This window comes from Dipodomys spectabilis, unplaced genomic scaffold, assembly GCF_019054845.1.
Source record: "Dipodomys spectabilis isolate Male_0828 unplaced genomic scaffold, ASM1905484v1 ptg000137l, whole genome shotgun sequence".
NCBI classification, from domain to species: Eukaryota; Metazoa; Chordata; class Mammalia; order Rodentia; family Heteromyidae; genus Dipodomys; species Dipodomys spectabilis.
The window spans coordinates 2,530,270-2,546,435 of NW_024870814.1; the positions used below are offsets into that span (position 1 = coordinate 2,530,270).

Here is a 16,166-nt window from a genome sequence, read left to right on the forward strand (position 1 = left end):
AATCCTCAAATCTCATAGCCTCTTGAGTAGATTACAGGTATAGGTCATTCTTGCTTGGCTTAGACAACTCATTTTTAAGACCTTATGACAGGGATAGAAGGGCCCAGTCTTCCCAGCTTTGACTGGGAAAGGCAAATGTTTATTTATATTATAAAGGCAAATGTTCTGGAGGAAGGTTTCCATCCATAGACCATAAATGGGATTTGGTACCATGAATTCACCATTAATTTACCAAAGAGGGCTGACACTCATCCTCATGGCCTAGTTAACATTCAGAAATCCCCAATAACCTTATTTTGTTTTAATTTTTTAAACTCTTAAGTCCCAAATCAATTTAGATAGCCCCAAGTTAAATATGTAAGTTACATATTTAGTTTTCTAAACTTCCAGGAAGAATATCTTATTTAGGCTGTAACTACAATAGAGGAAGCAAAGGCCTGAGCTAGTTGAACATGGTTGTCAAATCAGGCTACTTGCTTGGTTGATTCGAACAGGTTTCAGAATTTTACCAAGTTTTATCTTGTTGCTCAGTGTCTTTTGGATTGCAGTCTACTAATGGGCTATTATTTCCTTTTTTACTTGTATTAATCTTTTCAACTATGTAATGATTTTTATCCTCCATTCCCTCCCTTAACGGTGCTAAATGGCTCATGAAGAAAATAAGGTGCTTTGAGAATAGGATATTTTATTTTACCAAGAAGTTTCTGTGATAGTAACATGAGAGTTACAATTAAAGAACAGATCATTGAAATAAGTTATCAAATACCTGCTGAGTGTAGTGTTCATGGACTATTGTTGACATGTTAGCTGGTATTTTAAGTTATATTATTGATTAGAACAGCCTCAAAGTATGAAATACAGCGTTAATTACTGACAAAATTGTCAAAATCAAAATACATAAAATGATGTTCAGAGTCACCATGATGCCAGTGAGTTTAGTGTGAAGCCAAGAAAGCCAAAACAAACTAAGAAAGGTAGAGGGATTTGGATGGCATCCATGACCAATTTAAAATACGCAGGCCTGCCTTTGGAGATACGGAAATCCTTAGCATCATATTGGAAATATTTTCAGAATGTTTCAGAATACAATACAAGGTAAATGAAATTCTGAGTTTTAAGTAGAATTAAACAGCAGGAGTATATTGCAGAGTGGAGCCTGCCAAACTGTAGGATTTATGGATCAGTAAAATTAAAGATAATAAATAATTGGAGGACTATGGAGAGTTGCCAGCTATTTATTTTTGCCAAGTGTTGCTAGCATTATATCCCTTTCTGAGAGTCTGTTGAATGTTGAGGTTCTCACGTTGGACCTAGTAGGGTTTTTTTGTTTGTTTGTTTGTTTTAAGATGAAGAAAATCTTACAAAAGTTACATAAAATTTATTGTCAACGAGTAGATTTCACTGGTTGGCAATTCCTCTGTGTATGAGTCCAACTATTATTAACACTAAGTCCCTGAAGATAGCTTCCAAAAACCATGCACAACCAGCATGTATGGGTTACTGTGTCCTGGTGTAGTGCTCCTCTTAAACGCAGACATCTGTTCTTTCATTGCACAAACCATGCTTCAACCTCAAACCTTACTCTGGATTATCTTATTTATACTATGAATCTTTGAGATTGATACAAGTCCAAAAAATGATTTACCAGAGATAGTACCATTAAAATTATTTTATTGTAGACAGTTTTTAGTATATCCCGAAGTAGAGAATGTATAACGAACCAACACACATGACCATCCAATATCAACAATTATGAAGCAGTGGGTAACATGTTTGTTTTATGCCTCCTCTCATTTTTCTAACACCAGAGAATTATATCACAAATCTCAAACATTACATAATTTCATTCATCTATATATCTTTCAAACATATAGGTCTTATTTTTATTTAAAGCAGTCAGTAAACCATTAGCACACTTTTAAATATTAATAATTCCATAATATCTAATATATAACCAGTATACAGTTTCTTTGATGTATCAGTGTACTTTAATTTGTACATTTATTCATGTAAATACTTAAATATAACTGTAGCTTACTCAGTATACAAATGAAGTTTTTAGTCTGTCAGTTTCTAACCATTGGGATTTTCATGACTTTTAACTGTGTAATTTTATTTTACATGGTTCATCCGTTGAATGTACTACAAATTGAGTTGATCCTAAGGATTTATTGCTATTATGTTTTTATTTTTGGCTAGAGTGTTTCATAGAGGTGTTATGTTTCCCTGAGAGAGCCACACTCTTTAGCAGATGTTTTTCAAAATGTTATCTTGAGTTTCTCTCATTCACAAGACCCAATAGTGAAGAGCAAACAATGCCATCTTAAAACTATCATTCAATAGTAGGAACAATTGTTCAACAGCAGACATCAGAAGAATGCAATTGAAGATTAAAATATTGAATCTGAAGTACATATACATCTTCAGATTATCCTTACTACCTGACTTTTTCATAAGCCAACATGGACAAAGGATGCTGCATTCTGGACTAATCCCAAAGACCAGAATTTCAGAACCATTTACAGAGTTGGCAAGCTTCTGTTAGAAAGGAAAATTTGCCTAGTCAAATGTGGTTGAAACTCAATTTTACTTTTGACTTTTTATTTGTAGTGTATTCCAAATCATAACATACAACACATTCTACTCAATTCAAAGATTATTCTTTATATCATTCTTTGAATGCATATAGAGTACTTGAAGCAGGCACTTAGAATATAAGTGAATTAAAAAATAACAAAGTATACTCAAAATGCAAAATGGAGATAATATGTCATAGGAAAAGGAAAATGAAGTTGAGACCTGCATTATTTGTCACTACTCAGCTATAAGAAGTATTTTGCCCATACACATTGACTATTCTTTCTTGTGAATCAGTACAACAAGGAATATTTATATTTCCTCAGACCTACATTTAAAATTGCAATAATGAAAATTACCTGAAGAAGCAAAGGTGAACTATGGAACATAAGAAAACACACATGGACTGTTTATAGTTCATTTAATATGTTGTATCTCTCAGTAGACACTCTCACTGTAAGAAGCAAAATATGATTTCATCTTACTCCTCAAAAAGTGATTTTTTTACACAAATTATTTATTTATGTCATCTTTGAAGATATATCTACCATTACTTACACACCTTCTGTCATTGATAAGAATACAGCCCTCACTATATGAAGTGATCACATTGCTTGTTAAGAGCTTGGGCCTTCTGGTTGCCAGCTCTATGCCCTTCCTCCTTCTCCACACAGTCTACTTACGGTTTCTTTTGCATTAGAACTAATCACATATGCAGTACTTCCAGGACATTCAGGCATTTCCAAGAAAAAATAGTCCAGATTTGGAAACTAGAGGTGAGCAAAGTACAAAAGGTCCAGTGACCCAAGGTTCCATGAGACTCTCTCTTGGCTAATCACTTACTCTGTTTTCTCTCTCCTCCACAGCCCTTCCTGCCCTTCTTTTCTCCTTTGCCCTTTCTAATTTCCAATTTCCCGCTTTTGACAGTAGCTTGATGGGACTGGTTAGTGTGTTGATGGTAGCTCTGTGTGCTATTGACCTTGGCCAATCAACATGACCTTGTATTACCACTCTCACTTCTTGATGAGAAGAAATATCTTTGCCTATGGAACTTGAATTTAGTTCATTTGTTCTGGCTTACATAGTGTTTTTGAAAAATCAACTTTATATACCTTTATGATACACTTTCACAATCTAATTTGCCATCTTGAGTAGTGCTATATTGCCTTTTGGGTCATACTAGCCTTTTCTACACATCTCTCTCAGCTGCTGCTAAAGGTCCTTGAATTCACTACTGATAGACTAGCATCTTCCAGCAGATCTGAGATCCTGTGAGTAGAGCAATCTTTGACTTTCTGCTAATAATGAGACTCTTAAATCCAAAGCATCACCTGTAGCATTTCTCTCACAGGTCAGAATTAAATACTGACGTGGCCAAGATCACAGCATTTTTTTTTACTGTAGGCTGTATCTTTGTGGGCACATTGGAGAGTGTAGACAGATTAGGGCAGTCTATGGGGGAAACAGTTTAAAGCTAGCTACTCTATTAAAATGTCATTATGTGTTCTCAATGCAATAATTTGTTTCTAATAGTCCACATATGAAATAGTAAATATTTGGCATAATATAGAAACATAATCTTGTTACTATAGTCTGAATATGAAATAGTAAATATTTGACATAATACAGAAACATAATCTTATCATATAGGTGGAAGGATTTTCCTTGAAGTGATTTTTGCAGAGAATGTGCTAGACCATGCAATAATATATTTTCCCTTTCTTCCAACATTATATTTACTTGAGTCTTCTTCCATACAGGTTGCCAATTTGGCCTGTTCCATTTCCAATAATGAGGAAGGGGTGAAATTAGTTCGGATGGCAGCTACCCAGATTGACAGCCTGTGTCCCCAGGTAAGCCTGCTTCATGTTTCAAAATCCAATCCCTGGCCTGATGTTCAAGATAATCTACATTTAAGCCTTCCTGTCTTTCTTTTTTGTCCACATTTCTTCTCCATTTTTAAAGTCAATCTTCAAAATCCCTCTGTTTAGTGCATATTAATTGTACAGTGTTTTCATTGTTTTTTAAATTTTATTTTGTTTTAAAGGTGATATATGGAGGAGTTACAGTTATATAAGTAAGCTAATGAGTACGTTTATGGTTGGACATTGTTACCCCCTCATTCATTTTTCTCCCACTTACTCTTCCCCCCTTATGCAATTTGAGAGAAAGGGAATTACAAAATGGTGAAAAAAGGGACAAAGGATGAACCAATGCAATGGTGTTTTTGACAAGACACTATGTTGGAAATTGAATCCCTATTTCCATGATGTTATCCATCAGGGGCTATTTGAAGTTTTAGCTATCTCAAAAAGCCATGCTAACTTCTCCATGTATTCAGAATTATGGTTGCAATTATTTTTTTTTTCACTCATCTTTGTTCTGTTTGTTTTGGGTTTGTGATTTAAGTGCTTCATCTCTATTTACCTTGTCTCAACAAGTAAATTATAAGCTTCTCATGTGAAAAGCAGGAGTTACATTTCTCCCACATAAGTAACTAAGACTTGTCCATAAAATAGTTTTAGGAACCTGAGGCGAACTGCGCTATCTGAAAAACAAGCATCAAAACAAAAGCTAATGGTAGTTAATAACCCACTTTTGCCTCTTTATTATTATTATTTTTTCTTCTAAACACAGACAATCCAATTATTCTGTCGAGCCTTCTGGTTCCAGGGTTCCAACATAGTCTTTGACCTGCCTCTTCTCCTTTTAAAAGAGTATGCCATCATTTCTCTGGGTTGTTTCTAACAAATAGGTCATCAATGCCGCTCTCACGCTGGCTGCTCGGCCTCAAAGCAAGGTTGCTCAAGATAACATGGATGTCTTCAAAGACCAGTGGGAGAAGCAGGTCCGAGTGCTGACGGAGGCTGTGGATGACATTACTTCAGTGGATGACTTCCTGTCCGTCTCAGGTAATCACCACCTAGCCTTTAACAGGCAGTTCAGGAAGGATCAAAGGAAATAAGAAATCGCACAAATTCATAGGTCTCTTAGTCATGTGCTTTCCTTGACCCTTTGAGCATTGGATCAGATCTCAGCAAATGTGATTTAACAACTTCTCTCTAATTTTAAGGCACAGATACAAGGCTACAGAGGAGAAAAGCACAACCAGAGCAGATTATTTTAAAAGGCTTAGTTTTATTTATTTTTAAAAATATTTTGAAATGTTAGGGATCAAGCCCAGGGTCTGTACATCCTAGGAAAGTGCTCCACAACTGAGCCTAACTTTCACCTTTTTCTTTTTGAAACAAAACTTGTAACTCAATTGGCCTTGTAATCCATTTATGTCAGGCTGTCTTTGAACTTGTCATCTTCCTACCTCTGCTTTTTGTGTGTTAAGATTACAGGTGTATATTACAATATTCAACTTAGATTGTCTCTCAGATTTTGTTCTAAAACAATTCTTTTACACTTTTTTTCTCTCTCCCTTTTTCACTCTGTACGTGTGTATGTGCATGTGTGTGCACGCTCACACTTAGATGTGCATGTGTGCCAGTCCTGGTGCTTGAACTCATGGCATTGGGTGCTGTCCCTGAGATTCTTTTTCTCAAGACTAGTGCTCTACTACTTGAGAGCCATAGTGCCCCTTCTGGGTTTTTCTGAGTGGCTTATTGAAGATAAGAGTCTCATGGACTTTCCTCTCAGGCTGGCTTCAAACCACAATTCTAAAATCTCAGGCTCTTGAGTAGCTAGGATTATAAGCATGAACCACCAGTATCGGCCTCTTTCTTTAGTTTTTTTTTAAGCAGGATGTTCTTTTTTTTTTTTTTTGTCGGTTGCGGGGCTGAACTCTGGGCCTGGGCACTGTCCCTCAGCTCTTCAGCTCAAGGCGAGCGCTCTACCACTTGAGCCACAGCGCCACTTCCAGTTTTCTAGTGGTTTATTGGAGATAGGAGTCTCACGGTCTCTCCTGCCCGGGCTGGCTTTGAACCGCGATCCTCAGATCTCAGCCTCCTGAGTAGCTAGGATTACAGGCGTGAGCCACCAGCGCCCGGCAGCAGGATGTTCTTTTGATACATTTGAATCATACATGTGATTATGACACATGGATTATAGTATATAGAACTGATTAATCTACATGGATTATGTCATCTTAAAATAAGTAATCAGTTACTTTGATATATATGTTAAAAGGATCATTTTTTCCAAGTGAAGATTCATAATAACTAAGGTAGAAATATCAGGCACAGACTTAAGCTACTAGAAGGTTCATGGGAGCTATTACCCCTCTGAGTATATCTGTGAAGTTGTACAAGGAAGTAAGTGAGAGAAAACATTCATGTCATCATTGTAATTGTAGCTTTTCTTTTTTTTTCTTTTTTTTTTGCTTATGTGGTGCTGAGGAATCGAACCCAGGGCCTCATGCATGCAAGGCAAGTGCTCTACCACTGAGCCACCTTCCCAGCCCCCTAGCTTTTCTTCCTCATAAACATGGCCAGGCTGGAGGATGCTAGGTAGATAATGAATTATTGTGCAATTGGTTTGACTATAAGCCAGATTCCTGGATGGAATCTTTGACCAAAACAAATTTTGCCTAGTTGACCTGGAAGGGTCTCTGAATGGAGAAGGTCATTGGGAACATCAGCTCCTTTTATGAGGCATTCAAGGAATCAGGTGACCCTTGAAAACACAAACTGAATAGGGGGCAGTTTTTTGCACAGGTATAAAGAACTCACCTTCCCAGTCACTCAGCACTGGCACTGATGGAGGTGGACAACCCAGACCTAAGAGGAAGATGTGGAATCCCTGCCGTGGGGGCAGGCAGACAGGACCTCTGATGGCATCTGCAGGGAAATGACTTCTGTGGGAGGCTGGTGTGCTAGATGTTTTTACTAGTTGTAAACTTTCCTTAACTGGAAGCAGACCCTGAATTCCCACTGGAGGCTTGTATTGCAGGCTTGTGTTTAAAGCTTGTCTCAGAGCAGAGTAATCAAATCTATAGATTTAGTACATACTCAAAAAGCTGAGGTTTCAGTGATGGAGGGCAAGACAGGCAGATGGGGAAAAGAAGCCCACACATGGTTTGTGTCTATAATTTGCCTGACTCTGCCATTTGTTTGTCTTCTCACCCAAACTCTAGAAAAATGATATTAGTATTTTGTCTTTTTTTGAGAAAACAGAGGATAAGTAACTCGGCAGAGATGGTATTGGTATCTTTATCCTCCTCTGTTCAGAAACTATACAGTTCTCAATATGTCAAAGAAAAGGGAGATTTCCTGTTTATAGTGCTTTCTACATTTTTCTTTTTAAAAAAATATTTTAATTTTATTGTCAAGGTGATGTACTACATAAGTAAGGTAGTGAGTACATTTCTTGTTGAACTTGTTACCCCCTCCCTCATTTTTTTTTCACTTTCCCTCCCCAACAATCCCCGCAAACTGTGCAGATCATTTCTAACATATTGTTTTATGAGTATCGCTATTGCATTTGATTCCCCCCTTTGTCCTTTGTCTCACCATTTTATTGTTCCCTTTCCCTTTCCTAATTCAGATAAACATATATATATAATATGCAGGGTACCAAAATCAAATACAGTGACAACAAGGGATAAACCATAGGGAAAAAACAACCAAAAGAAACAAGAAATCACATAGTACATTAAAAACAACAGGGCTGAGAAGGTGGCTCAGTGGTAGAGTGTTTGCCTTGCATACATGAGGCCCTGGGTTCAATTTCCCCGCCCCACATAAGCAGAAAAAGCTGGAAGTGGTGCTGTGGCTCAAGTGGTAGATCACTAACCTTGAGCTGAAGAGCTGATAGACAGCACCCAGGCTCAGAGTTCAGACCCCATGACCGACCAAAAACAAAAACAAAAATCACCAAAAAAGAAAAATCTCTTGTGTCCATGTTTTGGAGTTCATTTCACTTAGCATCATCTTATATGGTTTTATATATGTGTGTGTATATATATATATATATATATATATATGTATATATATATACACATATATATGTATATATATACATACATATATATGTATGTATATATATATATATATATATTGAGCTATTCTGCTTATCTGCTAAGATTATCTATACTTTTTTCATTTCAGCTCCTTCTCCTACTTCATATATTCCTTTGTATAGGGGCTGATTGATAAGAGGACTCAGTATTTCACCATTAATAGAGTTGGTTCTTGGCTGATAGTTGAATGTTAGCAATGTAAAAAAATATGCCTCCCTTTAACCAAGCCTGGACTTCTGATCTATCTCTCAGGTATTTAGAAATTGTTTAGAGTCATGTTGAAGATCTAGCTAGATGCTGGGCAATAGAAAAGCATCTAGCAATGCTAAGATGGTTTCTTGTAGATTATCTTATTTTATTTTATTATCTCCATTACAAAGGGGTTTCAATTCAACAAATCAGTTTATGAGTACAATGTATCTTGATCAATTGTGAGGACAGTCAAGTACTCTTAATAAAAACAAAAGAGGCCTCTTTTCCCATCTGACAACTCCTAGAAATCTGAGTTGCCTTTCATCTACAACTAAGTACTAAAGACTCATTCATTGCCTTTCTTCAGAGAAGAATCATCTTAGAACTTCAGAGCTTCCCAACGTGTCATTTTCTTCAAATACATGTACAGAAGTTTTTTCAAGGTAGAAGCAAGATGAGGAGGTCTTGGCTCAGACTTCTGGAAGAGTACAGAGCTTTGCTGACCCCACCCACTTTGCCCGAGCCCTGCCTCTGCCATTCCATTGTGCATCTCATTATTACAAGCAACAAGACAAGACTTTGGCTCCTGCTGATAACACTGTGCTGTCCAACCCTAGTGGCACAAATACCTCGGCATGCCATGACAGGAAAATGAACAGAAGCTGTCAGGGAGCCAGGTTGGCAGGGCTTGCTGGAGCATGCCTTTGGAGTTGACAATCAGGCAGCAGGCACCTTTCCACAGATGGGGTTTGACAAATAATGACACAGCCCACTCTTTCCTGCTGGTAGGCTGTGGACACAGCCCAATGGTTGGGGTAACTACTTCCCATCTCTTCTCTGAACTGAAGCCAAACATTTGCATCAGGAAATTGAAAGTTTGGCCCAGGAGATATTTTGGAATGACATTAATGACATTTTATGTATCTGTTTCTTCTTGGGGGAATATCCATTCTGGAAGGAAACTATTTAAAAAGATACAACATGAAAATCTTTGTTTAAAGGACTATGTTTTCTCTTTTTTATGATAACTGAAGTTGTATATTTGAGTTTTTAATTTTTTTCTTTATGAAATGCAACAAGTTTGGAGAGCAATGATGCTAGCTATTAACATTACAGGAGCAAAAGCAATTTTCAGTTGTGGCCTGGGCTCATAAAAATGTGAAATGACTGCATTAGAACATTTAAACATTTCCCACTGGGCAAAAAGTACAGTTTTTAATAGTACTTTCAAATGAGTGCCTTGGCTTTAACCATGTGACAGTTTAATTCGTGGGTTTGGCTCACAAAATTGTAGACATCTAAGATCTATAAACGCCAATAGCTTGATCCCATAATGTCCAAGACTTTTGTTTGTGTTAGCCTTTATTATTTTTTGAAACACTGGGATCTTGAATTTGTTTTCTTTTAAAATTCACATGGTGACTTTGCTTTTGAGTTTTGGAACTATAGTTTTGTGGTTTATAGCAATCAAGTAGTTTTGTTACCATTGATTTTGTTTTTCAATAGCAAAATTACATATTTTTTGAAAGACTAAGGTTGCAAAAATCTCAAGGAAATTTATTGTGAAATATGTTGCAGTCAAATGTTTTATGACATGATTATATACCATACCTGATATTAGAATATGCCACCCAAGGTACATAACAGTTTTTCTGAGCTGTGTAATCTTTAGACTATACCAGTCTTTTATTACTATTATAACCTCTCTCTATATATACATATGTATTTATTATTTATCATATATATAATATATACTTAAGAACAGCATTCATCCTTCTCCTCCCTTTAGGAATTCTGTATCATGAAAATACTGTAGTGGGGTGGGAATGTGGCTTAGTGGTGGTGTGCTTGCCTAGCATTCATGAAGCCCTAGGTTTGATTCCTCAGTACCACATAAACAGAAAAAGCCAGAGTGGCGCTGTTGCACAAGTGGTAGAGTGCTAGCCTTGAGCAAAAGAAGCTCAGGGACAGTGCCCAGGTCCTGAGTTCAAGCCCCAGGACTGACCAAAAAAAAAAAACCACCCCAAACCCTGAAACAACAACAACAACAACAAAACATAGTATAAAAATGTGCAATGGGTTTGCTCCTAATAATGAATATATTCATCAAGTATCTCTTCTTTGATTTCCTGCTGTTAGTACGATGCTATCAGAAAGGCAAATATGAATCACATGTAGATTCTTCCAAATAATTCACTGCCCTTCTTGATATAATCCAGCACACTGGGCACCAGACATGAGTAGGCAGGGCATAGGAGAAGAGTATAACAAGGAGTCCAAGAATCTATATTTGTACCAAATATAACAGGTACAGACCAAGGAATTCATATTTTTATGAGAAGGTACAGTTTTTCAAATACATTGTATTTTATAAATAAAATACAAATGTTTTAAATTTTGAATTGCAGAAGCTTTTGAATATCAATAGTTTTCAGTTCAAAGGGGAAATTCATTATGTGCTGTACAAGTGAACATAACATGGTTATATTGAATGAGGTCAAAATAGATGTTCTTTTATGAATAGCAACTTATACTTGGCAACTTTCTACCCAGGGTTACCCAGTTTCCTAAAGGAACAAATAATTCCCTCTGAATGTTTTCTTTAATGAAAGTAGGAGAGGAATCTTCTTTGGAAGACTGTAATTTTCTGAATATCATTTTTAACTCTTGTTTTTTAGGATCTTTAAAATCAGAACTAGCTATAGAAACTTTTTAGCTAAAATTTTATTTTTGTCCTGCAAGTATTGATTGAATTTGGCTGCTATAATTTTTAGAGGCTGATTACTTTGTGAATTTGTTCTGTTTATCTGATTAAAGCATATGTATTTATGTGTATTTGTATCTTAACCTGTTCAGAATGCCTAAACAGAACATTATAATTTGAGATGCTTATAAACAATGAAAAACATACACTCATCCTGGGGCTTGAACCCAAGGCCTGGGCACTGTCCCTGAGCATCTGAGTCACAGCACCATTTCTGAGTTTTGGATAGTTGACTGGAGATAAGAGTCTCTCAACCTCCTGAGTAGCTTGTTTCTCTCTGTTCTTCACGTGGGCAAATCTGAGATAAAGATATTTTGTAAAAACTGCTCCTCATTGTGAGCCATCTTGTACCTGTTAATACTCACAAGGTGGAAGAATAGAGAGACCTCTCTGGAGTTCTTTTGATAAGGCAATAATTCCACTTGTCTCTTTACTTATACCTAGTCATCTAAAACTGTTATTACTTTTTAATACAATACCTCAAACAATATGAGGTCCTTGTTCAAACCATATGTATATCCATATATGATTTCTGCATGCTCTTTCTTCCATTTGAAATCTAAATTCAAATGCAAGAATAGAACCAGATGCCAGTGCCTCACACTTAATATCCTAGTTAATCAGGAATCTGAGATTTAGATCATAGTTCAAAGCTAGCTTGGGCAGGGAAGTCTGTAAGACTCTTATATTCATTTAGACAGCAAAAATATAGGAAGTGGAGCTGTGGCTCTAGTGGTATAGTGCTAGTCTTGAGCAAATTAGCTCAGAGACAGCACTTTAAGACCTGTGTTCAAATTCCAGAACCCACACATGCACAGACACTAGTGAAATGATGGAAACCGTCCTTACATAGGATTTCACTATATGAATTTTGGAGGGACATAAACATTCAGTACATTACAGTGTATAGGTGCTTAATATTATTCTTTCCAAAAGGCATTAAACATTTTGAAAAATGTTTTCTCCAGGATTGTTCAAAGAATATAATTACAGATTTTACATTGGACATGGGAGATTAACTATTACTTAACTAAAACGCAAGGGCATGTGGTTTCTCTGTGTCAGGAATGAATATAAACCCTTCCCCCTCTAGCTGCTTGTTTTTGGCTTTGGGCAATGAAGGGAGAGAGCTGTTTGCTTTGATTGTAATCTAATAAAAAATGAATCACACACTGGATTGTATTTTAAGTTTAGGGAACTCCTATCTTCACCTACACATCTTTCCAAGTATATATACCTTCTGTATCACATGAGTTGAAAAGACTGACTGGATGACTTTCTATATTGATAGCCTCAAGCTAGCCTGGTACTCAATGTATAGCCCAGATATGCCTAGAATTCAAAATCCTCTGGCTCAAGCCTCTTGAAAGCTGAGGTTACAGGAGTATATGAATGCATTTAGTATGACAGCTTTCAGGAGATTCTGTTAGGCAATTAATGTCAGTCTTTGAAACAAGAGAAGATTTTCTTGACATCAGTGCTGCTTAAAGTGAGGTATCCATCCCGGTAGTAGAAGCATCATCTAGAAATTTCATAGGATCTCTATTTCTTCTACCCTCGTGAATCAGAACATCTAGCATTAGGATCCAGAAACCTTCTGTAGAGCCCCAAGGCCCCTAGCTTGATTTTAGATTTTACAACTACAATTATAAACTAGATTTTACATAGCATTTCAGTGTTATTAGGATTGTAGTGAGATATACAAGGAGAGGCTCACCATAGTTGTTGACACTGTTTAGGTTGGTTATTAAATTCTGTGTGATTTAAAGTCCTATATATATATATGCATGTGTTCTTTCCACAGAAAATCACATCTTGGAGGATGTAAACAAATGTGTGATAGCCCTCCAAGAGGGAGATGTGGATACTCTGGACCGCACAGCAGGGGCCATCAGAGGCCGGGCAGCTCGGGTCATACACATCATCAACGCTGAGATGGAGAACTATGAAGCTGGGGTTTACACTGAGAAGGTGCTGGAAGCTACAAAATTGCTTTCAGAGACAGGTAACTATGGACAATATACCTAGCAAAATTGTTAATGCCATGATTAATTTCTGTGCCTGAACAAAGGTGGTTCATTGTTTTATATAGTCCCTTATGCTTCTAGATAGAATGCAGTAAGAGGCATGGAGTACTTCGGTGTACTTTGTTTCTTGAGTTTGAATTGATACATTTAGCAGAATAACAATCTTACTATTTTAGACCTATGACTAGTTTTCCTATGTAATTTCATTGGGTTCTCATAGGGACTTTAGGAAGTAGACATAGGAAGTTGTATTCTTTGTCATGATAAATGAGAACATGTAGATTTGAATCAATAAAGAGGCTAGATAAGGAAAATGGTATGGATGTGATTGGAAATTGTAATATGAACTTGAAAATGATTTCTCCTTCTATTACTTGAGAAGCTAGGACCTTAAAGAAGTGCTGTGTAGTGTCAGTGTGAAGCATACAGGCTCCAGGAAATACATAAGGAAAAAATGCTCATAGGAAGGGAAATGCAGACAGCTAAAATGGCATTACCTTCCCTTGATGACAGCCTTTTATGGCTGCTCCAGGTGCATGTGGTCACCTCAAAGGACTTATAGCTGTTATAAGACACAACTAAGTGTGAATGCTTGTCTTAAGTCTCTAGTGCATGGAGATAGAAAAATGACCCCCTTCTATGGAGTTAGTAGTAGTTCTTCTACCAAGTCAGCAGAAAAATTCTACAACATTGAAAAGACTGGATCTTTTTTTGGGGGGGAGGGGAGGTAGTTTTTTCACTCTAGACAAATATCTCTTGGTTTGAGACACTTAAGTCATTTGTGCTTTGTATGTTTTTTTTGGTATGCATGTGTGTTTATGTTTGTGTATGCATGAATGTGTGAGAGAGAGAAAGAAGAAATGTTTGGAAAAGGGAAAACTATAGGATAAAATAAGAATGTAACTCCATGTTGAAGCTGTGAATGAGTAATGAATTGGGTCATATGTATGCACAGAAAACCTTTCCCTCAAACCCCAACAGGATCTTTTGGAAGAGTTTGCACATGAACTTTAGACACTACTAGGCATTTTAAAAATAGATGTCTTTGAAAGGTCACATAGAGCACTGCTCCAAGTTCTGCATGATGAGACATGCTAGTAGAAATATGTTTTCTCCTGCAGGGAAAATATTATTTACAAAGAATTTGTTTGCCTGTAAATAGCAAGAGAAAATGTGTATAACTACAAGCATTGGTCATTTTCCCTGACATATGAGAAGAAAGGGAAGAGTGTAATATATAACAAAGAACACACCTAGATTGATGCTTTTGAGAATTTTAACAGACTTAGAATTTAAAGTAACAATGATAAGTACAATAAGATTTATCTACATTTTAATTAGCTGGGGTTTTGTACTGTTTTCTTCAAATAGGTATGGCCTTTACATTCAATAGTACAATCTAAGACAAGCTTTACAGTTAGTTATACCTTGTTTAAGTGAGTTAGAAACTGTCATTTTTCTCTCCAGTTTAGAAACTTTTTTTATCTTGAAAGGAGAAACTATTCTCCCCTCCACTTATTCTGATTCATATGTTTGGACTCACCAACTCTATTTTGCAAAGTCTTAACTTTATGTAGTATATTTAACACATAGTAGACTGTCTTGATGCTAAACATGCATAAAGAATATCAACAGAGTGAAAGAAGCAGAGACAAGATTCTTAACCTGCACATGATTAATGAGAACAATTGTAGCAAATGTTAGAAACAGAGCAAATATGTGACTTTGATCTCCAATAGAATTCAGGTACTATTTAGGAGACATTTTAGTCTCCTACTCATTGGGCCAACATCTACTTAAATGTAAGGGCAACTGCTTAGTTGATTGAAATTTTAAAATATCTTTCATCCACACTCTAAAAATGTAAATAACTATGTGGCTGTTTTTTCTGTTTAAGAAACAGTCAATGAAATAATCACCACTTCTGGATTAGTGTTGCTAATTGTTACTTAGTTCTTATTGTCAAACCATTAGATGTTCTCACACCAGCTCTTCTTGCAATGATTGAGCATTCTGAAGATTTCTATATATGGTGTTTTAAAATTTGATAACTATGTCCAGCTCCTAACAGAATACAGTAGTTAAGCAAGATAGGTTCCATTTTTTCAGAATCTATGGAAGGTAATGAGGAAAACGATCGTGTAAGAGAGATTGAAATAGACACTTACATAAAACCCTAATCGAAAATATGGAAATATCATTTTTATTGATGGGCTAAGAGCTTGAATATTCTAAGACATTACAAATTCTTTTGCTTCTGTCTTCAATTATTCTTCTTAATCAAAAACAATATTGTAATCTTAAGTAACTAGAAACTTGCCCCAGAAATGAAAGCCAAAATGTTAGCTGTAAGCTGGCTGGTTGCTCATCAGGATTGCTGGGTACTGTGTTTGTATAGAGTAGACAGATGTAGTTTTGAAAGAACCAAAAATCAGCTTTGTGATAGTGGTTAAATGAGGTTTTGTTTGCTTTTATATATTATCTAAAAATTAGATTAGATAATAGATCAGTTCTAATGTCAGGACCTGTGCTAAGAAGTCATGTTGCCTCAAATTATATAAATTATGAATATTATTGATGATTAAATTTCTACCTTTGATTTATGGGGTTTTTTTGAGTTGGTCACTTTTCTATATAAGCT

At 36.2% G+C, this 16,166-nt stretch overlaps 1 protein-coding gene across 5 annotated transcripts in view; it reads left to right on the forward strand.

Annotated features, from left to right (window-relative positions):
• Ctnna2 (catenin alpha 2) overlaps positions 1-16,166 on the forward strand; it is a 1,105,512-nt gene that overhangs the window by 1,005,586 nt on the left and 83,760 nt on the right. For all 5 annotated transcript variants that reach the window (XM_042690427.1, XM_042690430.1, XM_042690428.1 and 2 more), the window contains 3 exons: positions 4,338-4,430; positions 5,333-5,489; positions 13,303-13,503. In XM_042690427.1, the coding sequence (XP_042546361.1) occupies positions 4,338-4,430; positions 5,333-5,489; positions 13,303-13,503 (451 nt within the window). The remainder of the gene's footprint in view (positions 1-4,337; positions 4,431-5,332; positions 5,490-13,302; positions 13,504-16,166) is intronic.